The sequence below is a fragment of the Lepidothrix coronata genome, unplaced genomic scaffold (genome assembly GCF_001604755.1).
Source record: "Lepidothrix coronata isolate B3197 unplaced genomic scaffold, Lepidothrix_coronata-1.0 Scaffold85, whole genome shotgun sequence".
NCBI lineage: Eukaryota > Metazoa > Chordata > Aves > Passeriformes > Pipridae > Lepidothrix > Lepidothrix coronata.
Window position 1 is genome coordinate 1,569,707 of NW_016690265.1, and position 27,832 is coordinate 1,597,538.

A 27,832-nucleotide genomic window follows, 5' to 3' on the forward strand; every position below is an offset into this window, starting at 1 on the left:
AGAATGTCACCTGTATGGGGCTGGAAGCTTTAGGGATTTGAACTCTGTACATACCAAGGCTAAAATAAAACCAATACAACACCCTGTTACAAGGTCAGTTTCTGCAATATCTGTTGTTCAAGGATCTTTTCTGTCAAAAACTTGGTGGTGGAATGAGTACCAAATAATGAATACAGGTGAACTGAACCCCTATATTTGTTAAACTAAAATGTTAGCTTGGCTTTGGATGCTCGAGCCTGATTCTGAAAGGTCTGTTGTGAACCACATTTCCAGCAGCTTGATTTGCTTCAAATGTGACAGATGGATCCTGCAGGAGATGAAAGTGCTGTGTCTTCTTTTCTGAAAAATATTATTATTGTTATTATTATTAAACATTACTCTTGTATGTGTCTTTTTTTATCAGACAGTCTGTTAGTGGCAGGGATCTTCTCACTAGGTTGTACATCTGGTTAATGGCCTAGAACTTCATCACTGTTAAAAGATATTCCTAACAGGAACTGAGATCAAAGATCAAGCTAATGGAAGAGAAAACAATAAAAGATGAGAGCCAGTCCTCTGTTAGGAGGGTCTAGATTCTGTCCTTGCAGAGCTTTATCTGGTAAGTATTTTTCCATCTCTGATGACTATAAGCCAGATCCTTAGATCTTTATATTGACCAGTGTTGTACTTAAAACTACATCAATTAGACTGCATTTGATCTGGGCCCACCATCTTTTAACTTCTTGAAAAATCCATTTTACCTACCAAGAGCTATATAATACTGCCTCTAAAAATACTGTGCCTGGGCATCCTCACACCCATGAACTGAGGGTACTAGCTTTTCCATGGTTGTGGAATTGGTCTGAAGGTTGCATCGTCTTCTGGGTTCTTGCAAATAGAAGAGACAAGGAAAATAATTTTTCAGAAGAGCCAAGTATACATGGATCCAATATACATGGATCCAACAGCCTTTTGAAACTTTACAAACTAGGTAGCTCTGAGAGTGGGCTTCAGGTCTCCATCTGTATAGCAGCAAATTTAACAGTATGTATGTAGCATAAACATGACCAAGATACCATCACTGATTCGGGTGGCTCTATTTTTATGTTATTTTATTTTTAAGTTAGGTAGGAGCAGCCATGGTTTAAATTAAACCCACCACTTCCACACAACTGAAGAGGTATTTACAGAAGATGCAGACACTTTTCATGCCAAATGTTGTGCATGTACAGAGAACCAACAATCACAGTTAATTTCTGAGCCTGTACTCTGTACCCAGGAAGCAGCAACGTGCCTCCTTATCACCACAAATGCATGGGGGAAGGGATTCTATAGAGGGGGTTATGCTTTTTTTTTTTTTTCCCCAATGCTGGAAGTTGTGAAATGCCTCGGATTTCTTTTTGCCTGCATGTGTCCAGGCTGGCAGGAAGGTGCTCTGTCTAGCAAGGTCTGCAGGCTGCTACAGCAAAGGGCCTGGCAGCATCTGAGAGCTTTAACTGCAAGTCATGGCAGACAAAAGCAGCGCCTGTTGCATTCCACCTGTTATCTCTGGGAGTCAGCAGCGCTGCCTTCCCCCTCCAGCTGCCGGCAAGTCCTGGCAGTGCCGAGATAACATTTGGTTCAAGATCTGCTCGTGCCAGGTTATCGATAAAGTGAGGAAAACGAATACCTGGAGGGAGCAAGGCTGGATTTTCAGCTCGCTTAATTTATGGGCCAAGTCTAGCCCGGTGCGATGGAAGTCCAGCTGTCAGCGCTCATGTCACCCAGCTTTTAGAGGATGTCATTTTGCTACGGCAGGACATGAAAGGGGGTTTGAAGAACACTTTGCAGTGATGGTGGCTGAATGCTGCATTTCTGGTTACAATTAACAGCACATTCTCACCAACTCTCCCCGATTCTGCTTGTTCACAGGCCCGGGGCAACCGGAATATCTTTCTTTTGTCCCACACTCCTTCATCACCATGGCAACAAATGGGCAAATATCATAGGGATTTTTTTTTTCTTTTTTTAATTTGCAAGTAGACTGGTGAGTTTTCAAGACCACACACACACACCCAGAGTAGACATAGTTCAAACTCGGGGATTAGCACGTTAAAACCAGTGGGTTTAAGCAGTAACTTGGGCTGTGGCCTGGCTCCAAGCCAGTGCCCACTGGAAAACATCCTCACCAAGTCACACAGCGCAGTGGTGACAACACAAGTGTGTGGGCCACGTTCAAGGCCAGCCTGTGGTTGTTGTCACCAGCAATTACAGGGAGGTTGAGGTCCTCCCCAGGACCACCCTGAGCCCATCGTAAGTGTGTCACTGGTGGAAACAAAGGTCAGCTCTTGTGCAGGGGTTTAAAAACTGAACTTGCTCTCCCTGTAGCCCAGGGCCCGCAGGGACACCACAGTCACTAATCATTGTGGGCTGGGAATGAAAGTCACCATCTGCCTCAATAAGTGCTGGGCCCAAATGGAAGGGCAAAAGGACTAACACCAGTAGCTCATCATACACTGGGAATTAAGGGAGAGGATTCGCCTCTGCCTTTGTGCACGTTGAAACCCTTGTTTCACCAAGAACCCCACCAGGCAATGCCCTTCCATGCAGCAGTTAATTACAGGATTGGGGCTATAGGCAAATGTGGACTTCCGATTTCTGGTTTGGGGTCTGGGAAAGGGTCCTTGCCAGCTGCAGCTGCTGCAAGGTGCTGTGTCTTTAGCTCATTAGGCTGATAGATCACCTGGCATGAGATCCCAGGGAGCTTGGAGGCTCTCATCTGCAGCCTCTGGATCCACAAGGTAGCCAGAAGCTCTGAGTTTTTCCCTAACCTGCGGTTCCTTAAGCACCCTGCAACATCTGTATAACTTAGGTATTTCATGGGAAAGTTTTCTTTTTGTTGGTTACGTGTTGCTGCTTGCACATGTTTTTTTCCCCCTGTATCTAGACCATCTATTCTTTTCAAGTGACAGATACTAAAAGTAGTAAGCTGTAAAAACATGTACCACTGGAGTTACAAAGAAAATCTCTTGGGAGATGGTAAAACAAACCCAGTCCCAAACACCCTCCCCTTGCCCACACTGCCAAACCACCTCCTTTTCTACCACCCTGCCAACAACTCAATTCTTCCACAATACCTACAGGGAGGGAGGTGGCAGCAGATTAAAAAGCCAGGTTCCTCCCTCGCCGAGGTTTCCCAGCACGTATTGCCGGCCCGGGGAACACGGGGGAAGGGCAGAGGAAAGGCTGGCTCTGCCCTTAGTAGGGCCAAGCAAGTTTTCTGGCTGTATAAAATATATTAAGTCCCAATCTCGCTGGAGCCGGTGTTGAAAGATTTCAGCAAAGGCCAACACTTGACCTTTCTCAGACAATAGCCCCGGCCCTAATTGGCAACTGCTCATTGTGCGGTTTCAGCTGTGCTGAACAGGCGGGTTTCATGCTCGTTCCCCCGTGGGCTCAGGTCTGGGGCTGCGGGCGGGAAGCGGCGAAGGTTTGGTGATTCCTGATTGTTCTATAATGCCACCTGCTGACTCGAGGGCGACGGTAGCCAGTGTATCAAAAGTCCTTTCACGGAGCCCTGCTTTTAACTTCAGTGCTATTTATATTAATGGGATCATTCAATGCACTTCACTCATGTCCTGATTTAGAGTCCGAGGACAGCCCCGAGTTACAAATCCTGAGCGAGCACCGCAAGATATATTGGACGCTAACTATACTGGCTTATTGTGCTTCTGTTGGGTTGTGACTACGAAATATAATGAGGAGGTGATTGAAAAGGTCTTGAAACTCAAAATATTAACGGGTCTGTTTATAACACACTATGCTTGTTCATGACTGATGCAAGCAGCAAACATCTGTGTGCCAGCACTACAATGCATCTTCACTGAGTGACCAAGATGATAAAAGGGGGGAGACATAAGTGGCTACTTTACTTCCAAGGGAGGCCGGGATCTTACTCCTGCTACAAGCATCCATAGCAATTCATGCAAAGATACATAGAGTAACAAAGAGGCTCCCATCCAGAAGAGGCTCCCTATCACCTACTTTGCAAAGCCTGGGAAAGTGCAAACACCGATCTGGAGTGAATGCCACACCGCTAATTTAATCTTTTTACAAATTGAAAAATCATGGCCCTTTTATCTAACAAAATCTTCACTTCCTGAACTCATCCCATTATGCTAGTTGGTCCTTGTTCTTCATCACTTCCCTGTCTTGACCAAAATCCTGTTTTCCCCTCCATCTCCGGCTGAACCCTTTTGTTGAGGTATCACCTCCCTTGCAGGGCGTACATGCTCCCAGCACACCTCAGCTACTCCTGCTGCTCTGTCTGTGCTCTGCTGGTCCACTCACATCCTTTCAGCTTCTCTTTCCCTTAGCTTTTGCTTCTGGCACCGATCTTATTTATCAGCTCCATAAAGAACTGTTCATCCAGGCCTCTCTCTACCAGCACCTGCAGCAAATCTTTGTGTCTCACTTACGAGCTCCAGGTTGATGTTCAGGGTACATTTTTCAGAGGGCTCCTGACATGGGCAGCTTGACGCTCTCCAGCGCAGCAGAGTCAGGCACTGCAACGCCTTTGCACCACTCTGCTCCTTCTGGCACCTTAATGAGGTCTAATTTTTTGTGCTGGCCTCCCACACACTTAATAAAAGACGCACATTCAAGCAGGCTTTGTGCCCAGAACGCAATTAAGCATCCAACTGTCCGATCTGTGTGGCCAAATCCTCGGCGTTCCCGGGGGTTCTCAGGTGCAGGTTCACACTGGTTCATCAGGTTTCCATAGGGGGGAGGAAATGTAATTTAGCTCTTTCAGTCTTAGTCATTGAAAATAAAAGGGGAGTAAGTGAAGCTTGTCTTTGGCTATAGGAATGGCAAACAAACCAGGCATGATTCTTTATCTTAAAAGTGAAATTTGCAAGTGAACAAGGCATTATAATTGATGCAGATTTAAAGATATGAGGTGAGGCTATTCCGTGTTGCAGTTTGAATGACAAACCTTATCTCGCTTTTCCCATCCCCTCCCTTTTTCTTCCCTTGCACAGCAAAATGCTCAGCAATAATTTCTTCAGGCCCAGTCCTCAGAACTGCCGTTCCCTACAACTCCAGCAGTTTTTTTGAGCAGCTGGAGATATTTAGCAACCCTGAAGAAATCCCCCCATCGAGCCTCTCTTTCATCACAAGCTGACACCAGAAATGTCACAGTACCTGTGATGAGTGGTTTCACTATGTGCTCTGGGTCAGTCTGTGCCACTAACAAAAATATTATGTGTGATAAAAACAAGTCAAAGCCACAGCACAGAAAAATAACTTGTGCATCAGCCCACATGAACACGTGGAGTGACACAGTCTGCCTGACGGATATAAAGAGATCGATCGATCTATCTATCTATCTATCTATCTATCTATCTATCTATCTATCTATCTATCTATCTATCCTGGAGATAGATCAGGTGTGTTTAATTCCAGAACTGAATCAAACTCAAGCTCTGGACTATTAACTGTGCACTCTGCCAAACTGGAAATGCCTTTCATCATAGAGCTGTGGCCTCTGCCCGTCAGCACCTTCCCAGGAAATGCCTGGCATGGCAGTATGGACAGTTCAGAGCCAGCTCTGGCTCCACCCATGGTCCTTCAGCACTATCTCAGCAAACTTTGCATCCTCAGGGATGTCTGGCTCCTCCTCATGCTGCACACTAGGGCTCACCAAAAATATACACCTGCAGTTTCATTCTATGAAAAACCATCTTGATGGGATACAGCACAGCCCTGGCATTTATTTGGGCACTTTGAACCTCGACTATGATGTCTTAGGGCCCAGAGGAAACCACAGCACCACAGACATACTTTTGTAGCCAGACTGTGCCAGAAATCAACATCTGCTCCGTTCTATTTAGCAACATAGATGTCACCAAGGAAAGGAACATTTTCACCTCCTAGGACTTACCAGGAGGCATAATTGCCCCTTAAATAAGGTCTTATCCTGTAAATTCTATTACAAGTTCAACCCTGGCTCTGAAACACTGAAAAACATAGTGGAAGATTTGATCTCTTCTGTTTCTTAAGGCAGTGAGAACATGGGGGTTAGAAGGCAACAAGAAATGACTGATACCAGAAAAACAGTCCAGGATGAATGGAAAAGTAAAGAAAAATTATTTTATAACGGTGGTACTAAATGACAGAGAGCCATTAGCATACTAATGTGTTGTGTAATTACTCTGTGAAGGAGGTTCTTCATCCATCTAGAGATGGATTGTAACATTTATCTCTCTCACAGCAGCTTACTTTGCACTTAGTTGGGCATTGTGTTGATTTTATCCCTCAGGTGTAACTAGGTAAGGACAGATAAAGTGTGCAAAGGAGTAAAAGCTGCAAAAACACTCAGACTTCAATCAAACCCAGAGACCACGAGAGCTTTAGGTCCTCCCATTTTGATTTGCATTTTCCAGCTCTTCCAGAGGAAAATGAGATATCATCTGACTGACAGAAATGCTGTCCACTGGAATATTTGACTGCAGAGAGAGGTGGATGAGCCTTTCATGGATCAGCTCAGGTTTGAAAGAGGTGCACAAAGAGGGAAACAACACATTGGAGAACAAGTGTAAGCTATGCACACCTTGGAATTCTGAGCTCCAGGACTGGATTGGGTTTTTTTGCTTAAACTAGGAATTGTTGAAATTGCTGCAGAATTGTTAAAATTGCTCTGGAAATGTTCTGTTGTATATAATAAAAGGACTACCTCAGTAATTGAGTGGGTCAGCCTTACTACGTTACATACTTTAAGAGCAAGAACCCAAGTCATGTTGGGATAACAAGATTTAAAACAGGGTATCTAAGAAATGTGTTTATTTTTGGTCAGTGCATTCAGTGAAGAACAGTTGCTGTTGCACAAAAGCAGGAGGAGGTGGGAGTGAGAGGCAGTCAGACAATGAGGAAAGCATGTTTCCCATTTTTTAAAAAGCTAGCAGCCTCTGCAAGGATGCCCAGGAGTTGCACCCAGCACCACACTTCTCCAGCTTGCACTTCTCCAAATGACTGTCACTTTCCTCCTTGCTCCGCTGGCCATGGCTGTTGGAAGCCCATTCTGTCTCATTTTTCTACTCTCTTAAATATTCCTGCTGCCCTGCCCTTTCATTTTACCCAGAAATATCATCAACAGGTCTTTTCTTCACTCCTCTACATCATTAATGCTGTCAAATAAACCAAATAAACCAACTGCAGCATCCTCACTGTCGGAAGATATGAAACACCAGGCTTGGGAGTCTGAAGTGTTACAGGGCAATCACATCACAGAAACAAAAAAATAATTAACAGGCTGTGAAGATTTTAAGTAATTCCTAAGTAAAACCTTAAATTTTTAAACTCTTTCAAACACTTTTGTACAGCTATTTAGTATTAATTGTTAATCTGAGTGATACATAATACAAAGGTAAATCTTCTTTAGTGGGCAGATCTCTTCTGAGCGAATCAGGAGGTTGTAGGTTTAATGAAGAGTCAGTTTTTAATTATACTTTCTATTTTATTTGTTATATATTAATTATGTTTTCAGTGCTTGAAATGAGAGTGAAAGAGAACGTGAGAAAAACCTGTTCTGGGTATTTACTCTGAAGAACCAAGTCTGAAAACACACTTTGAAATTACAGTTGCAGAAATTCAGCCCAGTCTTTTTCCTGCTAAGATTATTGATGCAAATTGAAGCAATACTGACATTTTCATTCCAGTTTGGAAGTAAAGGGTGGACAACGAGTCCTATTAGAGACCAAAATTAGCCACCTACTATTTGCAGGGAACACTAGATGGGATAGTTTTCAGAGAAAAGGGAAAGCACCAGCACAGGACAGCCTGCTGGCTTGTCTGGTTTAGAGCAATCTCAAGCCTTTGTATGTTGTAATCTTCCCAACCCAACTCCAGATGTTAAGGCTGGCGGGCTGGAGGGAGGAAAGGAAGACATGGAGAATAAAATGCACCAGATATCCAAGATTAGAAGTTATGAAATCTCAGGCATTCATAAAAGATCGGAGCTTGCCAGCTCTTCCACATATGGGATGGAGATTTCAAAGTGGAAAACAGCTGCTGCTGTCCTGTGCTGCCTCCCAGGCCATAGAAGTCACTGGCCCACCAGAGCTAGAGATGGTGAAAGACCCTCAACAGAGAACCCCAGATGATGGAGTTAGAGGTGACAGAGGACAATGTCATCATCTCATCCATGACTATCATCCCTGACCACAAGACTACAGCTGACCTGTGATAATGTTACACCAACATCCTTCACCTGGGGCTGACCATAGATATGTAAAACCCGTGTGTGACTGTCACATGCACTTTCTCTGTACAACAAAGAGTTCCCTGAATCCCTCCATATGACTGATTAGATTTTAGGATCTCCATAGTGAACATGAGCTTTTGTCCAGCTGCAGTCCCATATCCCAGCTCATTTCACAGGCAGCTCCAGCTGCTACTGTCTGCTACCCTGGGATGCTGAAATCTTGCACAGCACCCTGCCCTTTGATGTGGCATTGGCACAAGGAGGATGCTCCCCTCCAGCAATGCACAGTGAAACCATGCAGTGAAATGCTGAGTCCAGGCAGGGTCAGGATGGATTCCACGGCTCCTGTGCTGCCTCCTCTTCACTTTTCCCTTCCTGTAGCAATTATTGCTCATCAGCACAGATTAACAGTTGCACAGGCAAACCCATGGAACAAATGAATTCAAGGCTGAGGGCCAGCCTTAGTCAGTGGAGCTGTGCCACTGACTTTACATGGGATTGGGATTTAGCCCTGCAGCCTTTCCCTGTGTTTCCTCTTTACACCCATTCATGTGCTGCACATGTGTAGCTCTCTGGCAGCTCCCCCAGCTTTTGGGATGAGGCACTCACAGGTACAAGCTCCAAAAGTTGCACCCATAACCTTCTGGCGTTCTTCTCCACCCACTCCCTGGCCCTGGCTTTCTGCTGAGAGTTATTCCAGCCATTTTATGATTCCTTTTAAAAGCTAGGAGAATAAAGACAAAAATAGATCTCAATCCATTCATATGGGTTTCTGTTGGGCTGTGAATAATTTAGAGGTCCTCTCACCTCACCTCTTGTTTATCTGGTAGCCTCAGGCCTCATCTACATGAAAGAGTTGCACCCATTCAACTGGATGTTAATTTAAACCAATTCATTAAACTAATACAAACCCCGGAGCCAGCAGAGGGATGGATACTCCTGCACCATATTAAAACCAGGCTTCTACCGGTTTGCTTTAATCTGGTGAGAAACTAAAACAAAGTAAGGAGTGCCTGTGGACAGGTTTGCTCTGGTTTTACTGAACTCATGGAACAGAGTCATGCAAATCACGGCACGGAGCTCTCCCTCGGCAGAGCTCTGCTGCTCCCTCCCTGCAGAGACCGAGTCACCACCTGAAACCAACACCTTCCACTCCGCCCCGGTGTCTCTGGTGCAAGACCTGCCTCTCCTGCAGAAGAGAAGCAATCTGTCTCCACCCTAACGCTTTAGAGGGGATTCCTTGGACAAAACCCCTCAGCAGACACGCTCCAGCAGATCCAGACGCACAGCTGGAAGTGCCGCTGCTCCGCAGCTGCCAGGGAGCAGGCGGGGTGGGGGGGACACAGATCCCGGGCTGCTCAGGGCACTGCCAAGGACGGGGAGGGGACAGAGGCAGCAGGTTTTGCAGGTTGGCTGGAAAGCCAGCGCACAGCCCTTGCTGGATGTGTCGTGACCTTCCACACCACAGGAAGGGAAAAGGAGTAGAAGCTCCTTGTCCCTCCTCCAGCAAAATTCACCAGAGTGGATTGGTCTGTGACCTCGATCCTGGCCCTGAGCTCAGACTTTGAGGAGAGATCTGGAACCACGAAAAAACATGGCCATGAGCCTTCAACACACAACCAGGGCTGTAAATCTCTCTCTTGCCCTGGGCTGTGTTCCGGAGGTCTCACCCCTTCTACCAACCCGGGGGCTCTGCTGCAAGTCTTTATTTCATGTGTTTTTTATTTTGTGTCCCTGCAGGTGGTAATAAAGCCATAACCGTGTTTTCATACCACAGTAACAGGGGCTATATAGGAAGCCAGGCACAGTGAAGGTCACCTGAAAAAACTGCCACGTCAGTGGGAGCCAAAAAAAAAAGGAAAGAAGTGCAAGGAACACCACCCCAAAGTGGCACAGAAAGTCGCTATTCAATGAAAACAAACCAAAAAGGAGAGAGGGGAGGGATGGGACCAAAGCACTTTTGCTTCACAGCTCTGCCCTCTTTTCAGGGAATGGAAAGGACTACATCACCTGTTGTCAATATTGAATGAGGATTATGGAGAGCATGAAGCCAGACTCCTCTCCCATGTGCCTAATGGGAGGATGAGAGGTGATAGATCCAAGCTGCATCAATGAAATTCCAATGGATATTAAGCAAAATTACTTCATCATGAGAATGCTTAAACAGGGGGCCAGAGAGATGGTGGCATCTCCATCCACAGAGATAATCAAAACTAAACCAGACAAATCCCCGAGCAACTGATCTAATGTTAAAGCTAGCTGTCTTCTGGGTGAGGTGGAGGTTTGATCTGATGGTTTTAAGTCCCTGTTAACCTAAATCATTCAGTTTTATTCAAGTAAAATAAGGCAGGAATTTCTTCTCCGAAGCCAGCTTCCCATTTAGGCTGGGGAGGTTACTAAGATATTTGTTGGTGGTGATAATATCAGTTGGCTTTCCCCTGTGTTGGTAAACATTGGGAGCTGGGATGTAGGTGGCTGCTGGATGGTTCTGGCACTCCAAAGCCACACCAGTAGCCCTACACCATGGTACCTACACTTCTAGCAGTAGCCACAGCTCCTAAATTTCCATAATTGTGAGAGCTCAAGGCAGGGAGAGAAACGGAGTCACTGTTAATACGGGCAAAACCCCTTAGGCTGTGTGGGGACAGCATAAATATAACAAGATTCCCATTATTTAAGAGGAAGAAGAGTAAAACAAAGGAATGGTTTCGCAAAAGATATATGGATTTTACCAATAGTTGAATATTTTTTGATTTGTTTTCATTTATATATATATGTATATATAAAACTAGGAAAAACATTGTTTTGTTTACATGAATTTTTCATCATATTGGAGGAATCCAAGTGTTTTCCTGCAAGATCTGTTTCTATATCACTATGGTTCCTTTCATCCAAGGATCTTTTATCAATTATCATACTGAAGTTTTCATGAATTCAAAGACATGAAAAATGAATTTCCAGAGGGAGGGCATGCCAAGGGCCACAAAACACAAAAGCATGATGTCTAACTCAGGAAGCCTTTAAGCCAGGGATAGCTGGGAGCTGGGATAGTGTACCAGAGAAATCTCAGCAGGTACTGCTGTCCTTGTCTTCTGTTCTAGCACCCAGCAGACGGGACACTGGCTACATAATGTCTTCATATTCTTAACCAGCTCCTTGCACCTCTTGTCCAAGTGATGGTGGTGTTCCCTCGTTTTCACTGATCTGCTCTCCTTGGGGATAGATTCCTGGGCTTTGTCCACACTGCAGCACTTTCCCCTCACACAGACTGAGGGTACAGCCTTTCCTTTCTCCCCACCCCTCCCTCACACGGACCCTTCCATGTGTTCATTCAGATCCCTTCGAGATGCAAACTCCTATTCCCAGTGTGCTTTTCTGCCTGCTTAGCCAGGTGATTCCATGTGTACCAGAGCTGGCCCAAGGGAAAGCACAGCTGGAAGCAGAAGGAAGAAGAGCAATGTCTTCCCTTACCATGACCTGCTTTTGCCATAATAGTTTGCTTTTGCCATAACAGAACTTCTGCCCTCGGGCACGGCTCCACCCGACCCGAAGATCTTTGGTGCATCTCCAGTGCTTTCCCTCAGCCTCCTGCTCCTCCTTTTTTGCACAGGCTGTGGCTCTTTTTGTGACCTTCACTGAGCTAAATCAACTGCCTGATGCACCAGTTATTTGGCTTACAAAGGGGTCTGACAACTACAAGAGATGGTACAAAATAAGTAGCAGGACTATGTGGTTGTCTTGAGTCTCTTCCAGCTTTAAATGATGTTGGGCATTACCTAGACCTTGTTTCAGCTGTTGAATTTGACTCACCTCTTCCACAAAACAGATGTGGCTATAAATTATAGACAGATTAGAAGGATCAGTGGAGATCATAAGAATCCAAGAGCAACTAACAGATTTGGAACTCTTTTGGGTTGTGACTTATGTAAACAGTTTTCAAGTGGCTCTGACCTTCAGCACAACAGAGTCCTCACTGGCTGTGCAACGTGGACAGAAGAGGAGTCTGCTCTGCTGCACTTCTTTGACAATACAAGATGACTGTGAAGGATGAGGAGCAAGTGCCCAGAGATCTCACAGAGCTCCCCAAAAGTCCACTGACAATTGCTGTGAGGTGCCCCACAGACATCCTCACCTTGCCCCTAGATGTTCACGGGAGGTGCTAAAGTCAATCAAATTACAATTGTAGATGCAAGAATTCAAATCCCACCACCCAGGTGGGTGCTGGTGAAGCCCTGTGTTCAGAAACAATATTCAGCAAGGCCAGCAGAAAAGCAGCCCAGCACAATTAACACATTTAGAATGAGGAATCAGACAGAGGCAGAAAACCTGGTGTAACACAACTTGAGTCACTTCTCTGTCACAGGTGGTGGTTGTGGCCTTCCCAAACACCTAATCTGGGAGCCATCTGAAGTCAGTGGGAGGTTTCCATTTACTGCAGCAGATCTCACATCAGACAAGTTATCTGTAAAGCACTGAGATACAAGTATCTTTCAGTCCTTGAAGTCTATAGAATTTGCCACCTGGTCAAATTTGTACATGTGCTGAAGTTAATTTCTAGTATGAGGTCTAGGCATAGTTGAGGGGAGAGGGTGCTTAGAGAAGGAATATTTGTGAAATAAGTTTTAAAAAGTATAAAAGTGATCCGTGATCCTCCTTTTTCCAGGGAAACTTCATGGTTTTTCATACTCCACTAGTCTGAAGACCAGTTTTGATTTTCTGATAAAGTGCTGCAGAAAGTTGACCAGAGGCTTTAAGAAATTATACTGAAATAGGTAGTGTAGTTGTCACTGGGCTTGTCTTTTGTTTGGTTAAAGAAATTAGAACTGGGGCAGTGGTAAGCTTTGCATGGCAAAGAGACACTATTCTTCAGATTTCTGCACACAAGAGACCTCTCTGTATTTCATGCCTGCTCCATAAAATATACCCACCCTGATACAAGAGATCAAATCCTTGGACACAGAAGATAAAATTTATTTCATTTGTATTTAAGATATGGTGCCGCTATTGCATCCTCACAGCTGTAAAATAAAGAAAATAAGTGAGAATTTTCTTCCAGTCACATGCTGACAGAAGAAACCAGAACCTGTATCTCATCTTTTTTGGACAGCATGGGAAAGATGAGATGGGGCAGCCAGAGCAGCTGCAAATAACTGTGCCTGTTTCAAATTCAGAACAAATCATCTTCTTGCTGTAATTCCTGACAAATAATTTTCTTGTCCAAAAATTTTTAGGTTGATCCCACAGGACTGCTGGGATAATCATCCTGACACTGCAGATAACAGGATTGTGATCATAAATCTTAAGATTCAAGCACATTCACCATGGTTGAGTGACCACCAGAATTTTGAGAGAATGAGAATATTTTTCCCCTGGAAAGACGACGGCACGAAGGGCACATATGCAGAAAGTGAAGCCTCGGCATTACAGAACAATGCATCATTTTTATTTTCAATTTGCCATGCACTCCTTATCATTTCACCCACATTCTGCCCACTAATCAAGGGAAGAGGCTTGGCTGGTGCAACTGGTTCTGGATAGATCTATTTGTGGCTGTTGCCATTGGAGCAAAACTGCCTTTTATATAAAAGAATCTGTCACAGAACATAAGTCACTTATTCTGTGGACAATTATTTTTATCTACAGAGTGAAAGAACCTTTACTCCAGACTGGTTTTGTGTGGGGCTATTCCAGTCATGCACATGTGAGTGATGAAGGGAAACACAGTTCTTCTCGTTATTTGGCCCTGGTTGGTACAATTCTGCCTTTTCCCCGTGGAAGAAGAGAAATCACTTATTTAAGCAATAGTAATATTACAGAACTATGAAGCTATTTTTTTGCCTTTTGAATCTAGTTTGTCTTCTGCAAGTTAAATGAGAAAAAAACGCAAAATAGCATCGAGTTGTTTATCAATATAAAACACTCAGCTGATGAGAAGCTCTAATCCACAGCCAAACCCTGATAAAGGCCCAGTTGACTCCTATTTAAGCCACCACCTTACTCCACGGGTTTTAAACGTGAATGCACCCAAATCCTTAACAATACCTACAATGTGAGCCAATTCCACAGTTAACCACAGCCCTGCATATCCATGGTGATAAAAAAAAAATGCTCACCTTCCAAAATGTAAGGGATTTGACATTAATAAAGGCATGCTGCTCCTTGCTAGGCAATATAGGAACGGAGCAGACATGCCACATTATATCACTTGCAAACCAACAGCATCACAGGGCAAGTGCATTAACTGAGATGTTGCTGTGCAAAGGGGAAGGGGCTGCACGTCTGGATTTACTTTCTTCCCCAAGGACCTCTCCAGCAACCAGTATCTTCTTCTTAAATTGCTGCCCCGTGTCGCACATAATTCTCTTTCACTAGAAACGCCTGATAAGTCTTTTAATTTCTTGTAATTTGCAAAGTGCTCTCCCCTCCTGTGCTCTGCACTCCCACATCGCTGTTCTCCTCAGGCCACACAAGACACCCTCTTTAAAAGAACACAAACAGAGCTAAAAACCAGGAGAGGTGGAAGCAAATGACTGCCCAAAACAAGGCTATAAGCTGTGTTGCAGTCTCAGCCAACAGGGTCTAACAAGTCCCTTTACTTCCACTTCCCATGGACTGCAGGCAACCTGGTAAAGCAAACAGACCTCTACAAACAAAGCACCTTTGCTGCACAGGATGCCCAAGCTTTTCTGGGAAAAGTTGGTTAAGCCAACGAGTTAACAGCTTTATTCCAATTGCAACAGTGATCTGGAAAACAGCGAAAGCCTCTTACCTTCCCTCTTTGCAATTGCAAAGCTCATGCAACAGGACCCTCATACTCTTGCTGGATGGTTTATATATTCCATGTGCGTGGGAGTGAGTGCTCAGGGATTTGGGAAGGGAGGGGGAAAGGGGGAAGAGTCCAAACAAAAAATTTAAATGTAATTCCTTTGATGGTGCAGCTGTGAGAGGGCAACCGAGATGATTTTGCTGTGATATTCCAGAAGCTGCATAGTTTTCCTGTCCTTCATTGAACAGAAATAGTGTTTCCATGGGCAGCCTCTCCTGAAGTCATCTCTCCTGCCCGCAGAGCAGACCTCTGTTCTGAATTCCTACACAACACCGACCAATGCTTCATTTTCTAAATTCCCACACAACACCAACCCATGTTATGTTTTGCCCCCTTCTTGTGACTCCCTCTGTCTCCCACCTTCTCTCCCAAACATGGCATACAAGAGGCATTTCAGTACAAATGAAACAGTATAAATGAAACAGTACAAATGAGCCCTATTTTCTTTGCAAGAAAACCCCAAATGAGAATGTAAGTCGGCAACTGGCCTCCTGGTTCATTCCCAATTCCCCTCTGTGCTTGGACACTCCTTTACATGGTGCTATGTGTGCACCACTGAATCCTGGTCTCCATGGCACCAGGAGCACAGAGCAGGTACCCCAGCTGAGGGTGATCCAGCAGCACCAGGAGTTGTGGTAGTGGAGCTGGATAATGCAGCCGTGCTGCTTTTGATCCACACAGCTCCTCCAAGTGCAGGTCACTGCCCACTTCAACATGTCTACAGCACAGATAAGGTATGTCCCAACCTGCTCTATCAAACAGGATAAAACACCTGCCCTGTCAGACAGGAGTGATGGTGCTAAGAGACTTTACAGGGGATGTTTTCAGAACAAAAGGCTGTGCTCTGCCTGTGCCCCAGAGTTCCCTTCCGTGCACCTACAGCCCCCAGAGCTCACAAACCATCCGACCCTTTCCCTCTAATCCTGGTTAAATCAGGAGCCAAGGTGACAAAGCGCTGCTGGTGTCACTGGACTGCAGATGAAGGACCACGGGCAAGGCAAGGAGTCAGTCAGTACCTGCAGTGCTATATTGTTTTATTGCAGCAATGGGGGGAGGCACGGGAGGGTTTGCAGTTCTCAGCTTTACCCTCCACATTTAATAACACACATGAATTCAGTCCCTCTTCCAGAATAAATACAACAGTTGAGCCTTTCCCTGGAGGGCTAAACCATTCAGAAAGGCAAAGAAAGGATGAGAGGGTACAGAAGTATCTCCTCAACTGCACACCTCTGACAAGCAGTGGCGTGACAGGCCTGACGCAATTACAGAGCACAATTTAGACACCCTCCCTCCCAAACCATTCATCCTCATCCTCCCAGCCCAGCACCTGGCTCCCTGGCTAAGCTCCCCCACCACCTCTGTTATTTGCATCGTTACTGTCACGTCTGTGAAGACAAGAAACTTGTGTCACAGTCTGGGCTGCATCTCGGAGCATCCAGAAAGGGGGAGGGACAGGGTTACCTAGGAGCTCTGGGATTTTCTCCGATAGACTTGGTTCATTTTCTCTGAAGCTTCTGTGTTTTTCTTTTTTTTCCCCTTTCGCCCCACTTCTCTCAATGGTCTGGTGCCCTCAGAGAGTCCAGGAGCAGACACCAGCTGGCCCTAGCAAAGGCCACATCCCCCACTGCCTGTGTTGTTCTCCCCAGCTCGCCTATATGGATCCCTTAATTGCATGCATGTCTTTCAGGCTATTCTCCATGCATGAGCTGTCAGCAAAACCTTGCTGGAAACACTGGAATTTCACATTTTTCATGGAGATTTTCCATATCAAATGGGCAGTTTCACATTTTCCATGAAATTCCTAATGACTACAAAAAACCCCACATACAGCCCCAGTGTTTGGAAGGGACTTGCTCAGCTTGCCTTCGGGCACCATTTGCCTGTTAAATGCATGTGTGTGAATTTACTTAGCATATCATTTCAGGGATGGGATTGGAATATTTTTTTTTTTTTTTTGTTGGGGGTGACAGGAGAGAAGCATGCATTCATCCATTCATTCATAAACTCAACTTGTGGCACGGCACGCCGGGGAAGGGATCTCTCGCATCATTTTTAAAACAGAGAGAGTGCAAAGCCCTGTCAACTGACAATATCCATCCAAGCTGTCATTGCCAATCACTTGAATGGACTGCAGCAGAGAGTATTTTCCACAATGAGATACCAATGGGGGTGACCATTAGGTCAGGAATCTTATTTTCTCAGCTCACCAACCCCTGCAAATAAATTCTCACCAAAAGGAGAGAAAAGCCTCATTGATTTGACAAGCGATCAGACACTGCAGTTGTCATTTTCCCAGCAGTTGCTAGCATATTTTTTTGCCTGGTGTGCAAGATATGAATTTTCTGACTTAACCTATCAAGCTCTTAAAGGGATCATCCTTTTTTCATCTGCATCCTCACGAAAAGCACAACTCACAGCAGCAAGACTCTGAAAGCAAAATACTGTTCTCAGCTTTAATATGTTATTAGTTGATTTACAACAAAGTTCACACGGGGGCTTTACTTTGTTGTTAATAGTTGACCTTCAAGAATGGGTTTCCTCCCCCCTCCCCCATCAATACTCATTTTAATTTGTGGAACACTTTTGGTGGGTTTTTTCCCCCACAAATGCATCACAGCCAAATCAAAAGAGGCTATAAAGGCAAGAAAAACAGTGTTTGTCAATGAAAGAAGTCACAATTTTCAGATCTGTGTCCTTAGGCACATAAGTTTTCATAACTTTTTTACTGCACTAATGTCAAAACCCCCCCAAAATAACTTAATCTTGAATTCCAGCAAAGGGCCTAAATTCTACCTCTGGCTCTAGTCAAACAAATTGGTGCTGGCAGATAAAGTATATCTTACACTGTGCTACCCAAATCCACTTGACCTCTTAGAATTAGAGCTTGAAAATTCATGTTAGATTTGCTGAGGAGTTTTTTTGAGGGAATACCTTAACATCATCCAGAAGATTTTATTTACTGGTGTAAAAACATAGACTTGGTGACATTTTTACAGGAAGGTTCTTTGGGAATATTTTCTGACCACAGGAGCCTGATCCCCAACTAAGCCCAAGTCAGAGCCTAAGGGAGGTTAAGTCCCAGGTTTAGCTGCTTTCTCCACAACAGGCACAGCAAGGATCTGCATCCAAGTTCCTCAGAGTGACAGCTTTGCTTTTTCTCATTAAAAAACCAGAGCTTTGGTGTACAGAAATTTTTTACAGCATGAGAAGCTTATCCCTGCCCTGTTCTAGACACTTTCTGAAGAGCTCACCACCTGTTTGAATACAACTGCTTCAGCCAGCCCAGACTGTGATTTGCAAAACCTGCAGTTCCATTCATCCAGCCTTTTAGTTCCCAACAATAAAATAAAACTGCATTGTGTCTCAGTCTATGGAATTATTATTATTATGAGAAATAATGGGATCCACTCATACTGGAAGCACTTCTGTCAACATCTCAGAAGATTTTTAAAAATATTATATATCTACATAAATATTTTCATCTCAATAATTGATGTATCTATATTTACTATTGGGAGGAGAATATTGCCAAGTCAGAATGTTTCTTTATAAGTATTCTAAAGAATGGTCAGAATTCCATTAAAAATAGATCAAGAATTGGGTGAAGCCTCACCTCTGTGCTTTACACTACGTGCCATACTTGGTCTAGCACCAAGATTGTTCCTGGCAGTTTAGTTTCTCCAGTAAGAATAAAGGGAAGTTTTATGATCAAATGTCAGAAAAATAGTAAGTGGTTATTTTGTAAATTTACAGGTTTCTAGACTTAGTATCAAATGCTCCTAAGCATCACCAGACCATTCTTTGTTAGTCAGTGCTACGTATTTCTTATCTTTGGAGCACATTGTTACAGAAATTCTAGCTGCATATCGAGGCATTAAGTCTGCTTCCAGATAAGCCTGGCTGGCTTAACTTTTCTTCTTCTTCATTCAAGATAAGTGCTCTAGTGCAGGGGACCAACAAAATGTAATTTTATTCTTTATATATCTATTAATTTGCCATGTCCTTGCGTACAACATTCCATGAGCAGCCTCTAGATGAGACTGGCTCTCTCTATATTCCTTTTTCTGACTTTCTTTCCCCTGTGCACCACACATGGTAACCTCACCAACATAATCCTTTCACTTGCTGCTAATTCCCCGCTTTGATTTTCACTTCCAACACTCCAACTACAATGTGTAATTTTAATTCAGACAGCAATGTTACTAGAGCAGTGAGGGTTTAGTAGGTGTAGGACACAAACACATTTTAACACATGTCAAATAATGTGGATTCAATGTTCAGGAATATTGCGAAACTAGTTAGCTGTGGATAAAATCCTGAAATTAATTCTCCCTTGGAAATCTCAAATCCTCAGGAAAAAAAATAGTTTTTTTCTCAAACAATTTAAAAACACATTTTCAGATATTTCCACTGTAGAGCACTAAGGATTTTAAATACAGGCGGGCCCATGCTATCCTGTCAGGAGGACTTTTTCTTCCCCTGAAGTCCATTTTTCCTCTCTGTGCTGTTAAGTTACTATTATCTTCCATTCCTTGTAATAATGGGCTTAAGATCAAGTGAAACTGGAAATGGAAAGAACAGTGAAAGATGACAGACTTGAAGGGGCTTTATTGGGACTATGGCTTGCTCCTGAGGTCAGAATCAGTAAGTATAATTAGATTCCTGGCATTTACAACAAATGTAAAGCAACTCAGAGCTCCCTTTTGTGTGCCTGTAATTAAACATGCACTTTTACTGCCCTCTGCAGTGCTCCAAAGTATCTTTGATTCCAGTACATGAAAGTGGAATGAAAGAGCAGGCACAAATCTTCATCTCTATATTGCACTCATATTTCTGAAAACAAAGTATTTCTCAGCAGAAATGGAACAGCCCCTTTCTAAAGAAACACAAAAGGGAACGTTGTTTTTGTTAATAATTAGAGCCATCCCTGTACCTCCCAGGAACTTTCTCAATAGAAACTTGGAGAGACAGAAAGGCCCCAACACAGACAGCTGGGCCCCACTTTAACCCACAAATATAAGCTCCAACTTTTCCACTCAAAATGAAATTATTTCTCGAGCGTTTGAATCAGAGCCTTTTGGATAAATTAGTTTTCTCTTGTGCTCAAGCACAATCCAAGAGGTAAGAGACAAGCTCAAAGAATGAATAGGACTGGTAATCCAAAAATACAGTGGGGGCAGATAAAAAAGATACAGAAGTGGCAGATGTTACATCTTGGTTCCTTGTGTGTTTTGTATTACCCAAATGCCACAAAATTAAATGCAACACAACCAGAATAAATTCTGCTCAGCAATACCACTTTCTCTCCTAAATAAAGTATATATACCACATCCTAACTATGCTGTTTTCGTTGAAAATAAAATGGATTTTTGACACTTTCAGAAGTAACTTCAATCTCTTAACTATCTATATAATATTTTGGCAAAATTTTTCCTAATTGTCAGGAAGCATTAAAACTTAATTTACAGCTAGTAAATATTCTTCCCACATTTTGAGAAACCATATAGAAGAAAACAACACAGAAGAGTAAGAATGTCCAGTAAGGTCAAAGTTCTTTCAAATGGGCTCTTGTACCAGCCCACTTTTGAAAAACAAGTGCCTCATCCCCCAGTTTTCCTCATAGATCCATACTCAGGAATCTGTAGTTGCTCTACATGTGCTTTTCCTCCACACCAGGGCTTTTATTTACATTAGAAACACAACAAAGCAGATAATCCTGAAAATAACTCCAGTAGATATGTGCATGAACAAAAGGTTGTTTGAATGGTATTTTGGACTCAAAAACAGATTCATGGAACAAAGATGGTTTTAGCTTGTCTTTCTTGGAGGCTTAAAGGGTTGTACTGGCAAATCTCTCCCAAAATCTGTCCTGCCCCCTCTAATTTTTGAATTGTCTGTCCATATACTGAACAGAAAGTTACATATGTTCCTTGAAGCTTTATGTGACAACAGCTAAGTCATGAAGGAAGACCCAATTAATGTCCAAGTGAAGGAAAAGTTGGGACAGCTCAGCTCTTCAGTGTTCTGCCTTGCCACCCTATCCACACACACATACCAACAGCCCACCCAAAAACAGATGGAGCTTTAAATTATCCATAGCCATGACTGCTGTCAGTTAGCCAGGCTTGGCATGAGGATGCTGAAAGAGGATCAGGCTTGGTGTGAAGGGAGTAAGAGAAACATAAACCAGAAGGCACAGGTCTATAAAAAGCAGGGTTGACAGGTTCTGCTGCCCACGGAACAACCTGTTCAGTTTTATTTTTAAAAGAATTTAACCTAATAAGGCTAAAGTTTGACAGCAGCACTTGCCCATTCTCCATCTGAAGCAAACTCCATTGCATGCATCTATGCACAGCTGAACATATGGATGTCACTTTTCCATGAGATCTGTCACCAGACACTGCCCTAAGTGCATGGGGTCAGCCCACATTTAACCACTAGAGGGCTTTATTCTATCACAAAAAACAAGTTTTCCAATTCAGCGTTCAGTACCTTTGGAAAAACATCCAAACTCGGATAACATGATTGTTCTCTTCAAATGCCAACCATAAAAACTAGGTTCTCTGAGTAGCTGAGACAAAGGGGAATAATTTGTAGGATTAAATACACTACTATGGATGGCCAGCTCCTTCAGGAAAAATTAACAAATCTGAGACTGTTTCATAAACAGCTACTGGACATGGACCAGTTACATTTCCAGGCTGGAAAATGCTCACACGTACCTAGTTCCTGGAGGAGTGTGTGTGCTGAATAGCAGGGACCTGAAGAGCTGAACAATTTCCCCACATTATACCAATAGCAGAATCTTTTAGTCAGAGAGACTCCTACATTTCCTCCTCCAATAGAGATTCCAAAGAACACACATCACAAAATCCTAAGGACTGTCACAGAGAACTCAAATGACTCAAAAACATCAGGTTTTTTTGTTTGTTTTAATAGTATTTCTTCATGTATTACCTTCTCACAAAGAACCATAATAGCAGTCTCAGATATCATTCCTAGATGATTTCTGGAATTAATATTTTTGCTGAAGCTATGGATAAGGTTTAGTAATAAAAATTGATTTTCAGAGACATGGAATCTTTCAGATTAGTAGAGTAATAAATTTTTGTACAATAAGCTCTGAAATGTGTGTCTCCTCTAGCTTGTCTCAGTGGATAATTATTGGTTCAATACAGAATCATAGGATGGTTTGTGTTGGAAGGGATCTTTAAAAGATCATTTTGTTCTAACCCTCCCTGCCATCACAATAGACTAGCTAGGTTGCTCAAAGCCCCATCCAACATGTCCTTGAACACTTCCAGGGATGGGGCAGCCACAGCTTCTCTGGGCAACCTGTGCCAGGTGGGCAACCTGTGCCTCACCATCCTCACACTAAAAAATTAACTTCCAATACCTACTCTAAACCCCTCCTCTTTCAGTTTAAAACTGTTCCCCTTTATCAAAAGTCCCTCTCCAGCTCTCTTGTAGCCCCTTCAGGTACTGGAAGGTGCTGTAAGGTCTCTCTGGAGCCTTCTCTTCTCCAGGCTGAACACCCCCAGCTCTCCCAGCCTGTCTCCATAGGAGAGATGCTCCAGCCTTCTGAGTATCTTCATGCTCTAAATGATCCATGTCCTCCCTGTGCTGGGGTTCCCAGAGCAGGATGCAGCACTGCAGGTGGGGTCTCACAAGAGCAGAGGGGCAGAATCCACTCCCTTGCCCTGCTGGCCATGCTGATTTTGGTGCAGCCCAGGACACAGTTGGCTGTTCATCCCTCAGCCTGGATTTGTGCTTGAGAGATTGCCCTCACCCACGTGCTTTCTTATTTCAAACCCAGGTCTAAGTAGCCTTAACCTTATGAAGGCTCTAAACAATCTCCTGAATATTCCACTGATCCAACCTGTTTGGGCAGCTATAATGGGGTAGAAAAACTTATTTTTTAAAAAACAATTCTACTGGCTGTTCTGATACTCAGGTATAGACTGACACACAACCAGCCCCTGCCTCCCCTTAAAAATCTTAAATAGTTTTTTCTCTACTGTGTCATTTAAGTCTCCACTTAAAGGATGAGTTACAATTTACTCCAGGGTTATTTAAGGTTTCCCTATCAAGTCAAGCTACCAGATTTTACGAGTGTCTAACATATTAGACAGCTGTAAGCAGTATTACTAGCTAAGATACTTGAGTTGAAGAGTTCAAGTGTCTCCACTGAGCCTGAGTGTTGTAACATCAACACCTAAAAACTTCATTTTAGAGATAAACCCAAGTGAGGTGACTGTAAAACAGGTCCTGTTAGTAAACAAGACTGAAGCGTCCACCCAGCTCTTCCAGCAGTTTTTCCTAGAGAACAGAATTTGTTAACCAGCTAATGGACATCTACTAAACTATACTGCTTCTAAGGAGTCTGTAAAAGGTGAATAACAGGCCCATTGTAACTCAGACTCAAATTCACTCTGGTGCCCTGCACAGAAAATAAACAGTTTTTAAGGTCCTGCTCAAAGTCAGAGGATGGTGCTAACACAAGTATACCCCAGCCTAGCATCAATATCTCAGATGCACAGCTTCCAGTCTTCTCCTGCATTTTGTTATCCACAGGACATTGCCAGTAGGAAATGAAGCTGAAGAGTCATAAGTAAAAGTAAAGGCAATTCCATTTATTTTCCAGCAACATCCCATGTAAAAGCAATAGAAACATTAACTGCTCTCAGCAGAAAATCTGTACAGTTGTTATCATTTACAACAGTTTTACATTTAAAACCAGCAAATTAGAAGAACCAAGAACTTTTCCTAGACGTTGTTTTCTTGACTGTATTAACAAATGACTGATGACTATTTACAAATTTCAAATTCAGGCTAATGCTTAAAAAAAAAAAAAGCCATTATTGCATAGGCTTTAGCATATTGACCTCCAATTTCTCGAGAGAATTTAATGTCCAATTGTTTCTGAAATGTTTTTGCAAATAAAGGGGTTTTTTTAGGGTAGGTAGTTAATCTTACAGTAAGTAACTGCAGTAGATGAGTTTATTAGTTACTAATCAGCTACGTGGTTCAGCTGCCACATGCATTACTTCAAGTCAGACTTCTGTAGAAGATGTAATAGCAAAGGAATATACAAAAATATCTCCCTACTTCACTCTTTATCTGCAGGTGGTGGGCAACTGAAATTATGGACACAGTGGGGGAGGTGGTGCTGGGGAAACTGGTGAGATCTTGCTGTACTATCCATAATTACTTGAGGATAGCACTGCCTTTGGCTAGTTTTTCTACTGAAGAGTTTTATTAAAAAAATCTGATATACATAAATTAAAAGTTAACAAGAAGTCACACAACTTAATCGCAATTTTACATAAGTCTGGTCTGGAGAATATGTAGACCAACCACAACTTTAAAAAGAGTCTTCAACTTTGCTTAAGCTTTCTTACTATTAACAGGTTATGAATCAAGCTAACCTCTCAAATTTAAAGGAAACTTTCTCTAAAACAGTTTGCATAAGACTATTTAACTCACAGTATCAAATTCTTTCAGTGGTTCACTCAAACACACTTCCAGGTCAAATTCACCTTCTGCTTGATACTCAACATGTCTAAGTTTCGTGGGAGTGCCAGAACACGTATCCTGGAAGACCAAGGCAGTTAATAATTAGCAGTTAAGTACAGATTTAGTTAGGCAATAACCCAATTAACTTCTGTAATTCAGTTAGACCACCCTATAACAGAGCCTTACAAACACTTTAAAGGCCACACAAAAGCCCAAGGCTAGTCTTAAGATTACAGAGATTTAAATGCAGGCTTCTGCCCATTCAACCACATTTGAAGATTTCTTGCAAGTGTTTTAAGGATCTCTATACATGAAAATATACAGAGTTAATATTCATCAGAAAAAAAAAAAATCCAGTAAGAAAAGCATTCTTAGATCTTTACTGAAGGTTACTGCTCAGCTGTACCAAGTGGCCTGTGGATACAAAAGAAGCCTAATTCTGTGTGCCAAGAAAATCACACCCTATTTTAACATTAGGCATTGCAATCTAAAGCATTATTTCCACTCTATGTTACAACTCACAACTGATTTGCTTTCAACAGATACAATTTTCTTTTGTAGGCTATGAAAAATTAGATATTTGTAATTTGACATGATTTAAAATTCTAACTCTCTAAGTCCAAGACTTAGAGATATTGGCTATAGCTGGAAAATATCCAAATTTAAAGATTACTCAGCTTTATAAACAATTCCTAAAACATAACAGATGATGGAATTTGTCAGGTATTCAGGCTACTTAGGATAAAGTTCTAAGTAAGGAAACAATTGTTAACAAATGTATTTATGCAAATGACAGATATGCTTACATCATTGTCTTGACAGCTTGTTTGAGACTCAGAATTGCTTCCAACAGATTCTGTCTCCATCTCACCAAGGTCAACAGGACAGCTGTAAAATCATTTAAAAGAATACAACACAAAACAAATTCATTTTTTAGTGTTCAGTCGCACTTTGTGGTGCAGTTCTGAAAACAGTGAGCAAAGGAGAGCAAAGAGACCCACAGAGATCAGAGGGACAGTGGTGGCAAACTGGGGAAAGCAGACGGAACAGCAGGTCAGCTCCACACAGCCAAAATGAATTAAAGTCTTGAGACTAAATACTGCAACTTGTCAAAGACAAAAATGCTTCAATACAAATGATAACAATGTTACGGAAGTGGGAAGAATTTTTTTTCCCCAGACAAGGTTTTTGTCAATCTGTTTTGCAAAGAAGGTTTAATATCCACTGTACACAGACCTAGAACCCAGGATCCAAAGATAAGACCAGTATTTCCACGCCAAAGCTTTGCTTTTAGATCCCGTTGCTCCACATTGGTTTTAAAATCAGCACTGTTAGGGAAAACAGCACTTCATTAACACAGAACTGCTTACTGAGGAATTAAGTTAAATCTGTGTCCCCTTCATTCCTTTATTACCACAGTTTTTATTTTGGATGTTCCCTGATCAGCTGTACTGCTTTCTACAGAGGAAAATAAGCAGTTGCAGTACTCTGCATCTTTTTGAGTTTCTGCAGCTTGGACTGTGAACACTTGCAGACGTGCTTTGAGTTTAATGGTACCTTGAGATGATTTCACAAGTTCTTCTCTCCTCTCTGCTCAAGAAACAACATTTTTATACCACTGTTCTTGAACTAGCAAGTGAGAAGGATGTGAGGCACGTTCTTGTACACTGTGTTGGTCCAAGCTCAATAATCAGGGGATCTGCCCTTGGTGAGAACTCTCCAGCACTGCTCCTACCATAGATCAATCTGCAAACTGCTCTGAAAGAATCAGCTCACCTCCACGGTGTGGTGTTTTCTTTTGCAGAGCACTGCAGAATGAACTGTTTATATTTTAGACATGAGACTTGACATATTAGTTTCTATAAAAGCATCTTGAACGCTCTGTACATACATTTCTTGCAGATCACATCCTCCTTCAGTCGGTGGATCCCAGGAATGCAGTGCAACTTTCCACAGTTTAATCTGCTGGTCCCATGACCTGCGGCTGTACTTCTTGAACTTATTGGGAGTTCTGGGATGAACTCCTGGTACACGATGGCACCTTTTAAGATATTAGAAGTGAAAAATTAGTGGTTTTCACACATACATAACACAGTTTTAAATGCTAAGTCTTACAGCCTGTATTATTTGAGAAGAGACTACTGGGCAACTCCAGCACTCAAGAAGAGGTTTGCCCACTCCATATGAACTTTTTAGTTTCTCTGATTTCAAGTCAAATGAAAAACAAAAAAAAAAAAAAAGGTTATCAATCACAGGTGTGGAAACCTCATTCCAGACTCAAGAGCGACTGTAGCCCATTTTGTCTTGTAGTTAACTCATGAGAAACATCAACTGCAAAAAGCAGTTTCATTTCCTCTTGTTGACAAGCACAACTAAAAGAACTTTCGTTTCCATTTCTTCAGCATGAGGTATTTCTCACAGACTGCCTAGTTAAAAGAAAACCACACCTCATTTGAGTGTTAGTGTGACTTCACATTTAAAAAATGTCTTAAAACTTTTTTCTGGATACTTTCTATTTGAATGTGTGTTGGATACCAAGTTTAGTATATTAAACATGCTTACAGAGAACAGGTATGACTTACAGTTCAGTCTTCCAGGGAGTCAGGCAGCTTACCTAGGAACTTCTTTGACGTATCTATCATATGCAATTGTGTTTTTGCCGTAATTTATCTGTTTCTGTCTTCTCATTAAAACCACTTCATCTGTCTCAAGTTCTACTGTCACAGTGGACTCCTTTGAATCAGAACTGAAGGAAAAAAACACAGTAGATTTGGGACTGCTGGAGAACAAGCCACACTCAAACAAACCCACTTGTAAAAGGCTACAAACAAACACCTTAAAACTTTTCAAACAAATGCTGTGGATGTTACTAAATTCCACTGCAGGAGGAGACTTAAAATGAACTATTTTAAACTGAGCGTTTCAAGAAACAACATGGTGCATGTGAAAATTCAGACTTGTTTTCAAAATTCCCTCAGCTAAGCTAGAAATTTAACCTACCTTCCTGAGGAGGACTTCCTTTCTCTTGAAAATTCATTTATCAGGAGTTTTCTTCTGTATCTGTAAGAGTTCAAATCAGGATTAAGAATATATGTAACACAAAGAGAATATTAAGGCTCAGCCTCACAGTTGATTTTACTTTTCAGCAAAGCAGCAGCACCCAAGACACTGTAAACACCTTTCCACTATGGAATGGATGTTTCAGTTTTCCCTAATTAAAAAAAAAAAAAAAAGCAACTGAGGACTTTCTTTTTCTACAAAATTCCCCT

The 27,832-nt window shown here is 42.6% G+C and overlaps 1 protein-coding gene across 1 annotated transcript; it reads right to left on the reverse strand.

Annotated features, from left to right (window-relative positions):
* Positions 1–794: 794 nt before the first annotated feature.
* Positions 795–27,625, reverse strand: LOC108500135 (histone RNA hairpin-binding protein-like). The gene is made up of 6 exons (XM_017820689.1): positions 27,564–27,625; positions 27,178–27,309; positions 26,455–26,604; positions 25,370–25,451; positions 24,534–24,641; positions 795–867 (listed from the first exon to the last, which is right to left on the reverse strand). Exons 2-6 carry the CDS (start codon positions 27,249–27,251, stop codon positions 814–816), a joined length of 468 nt encoding a protein of 155 aa, XP_017676178.1. The 5' UTR covers positions 27,252–27,309; positions 27,564–27,625; the 3' UTR covers positions 795–813.
* Between the last annotated feature and the right edge of the window lie 207 nt (positions 27,626–27,832).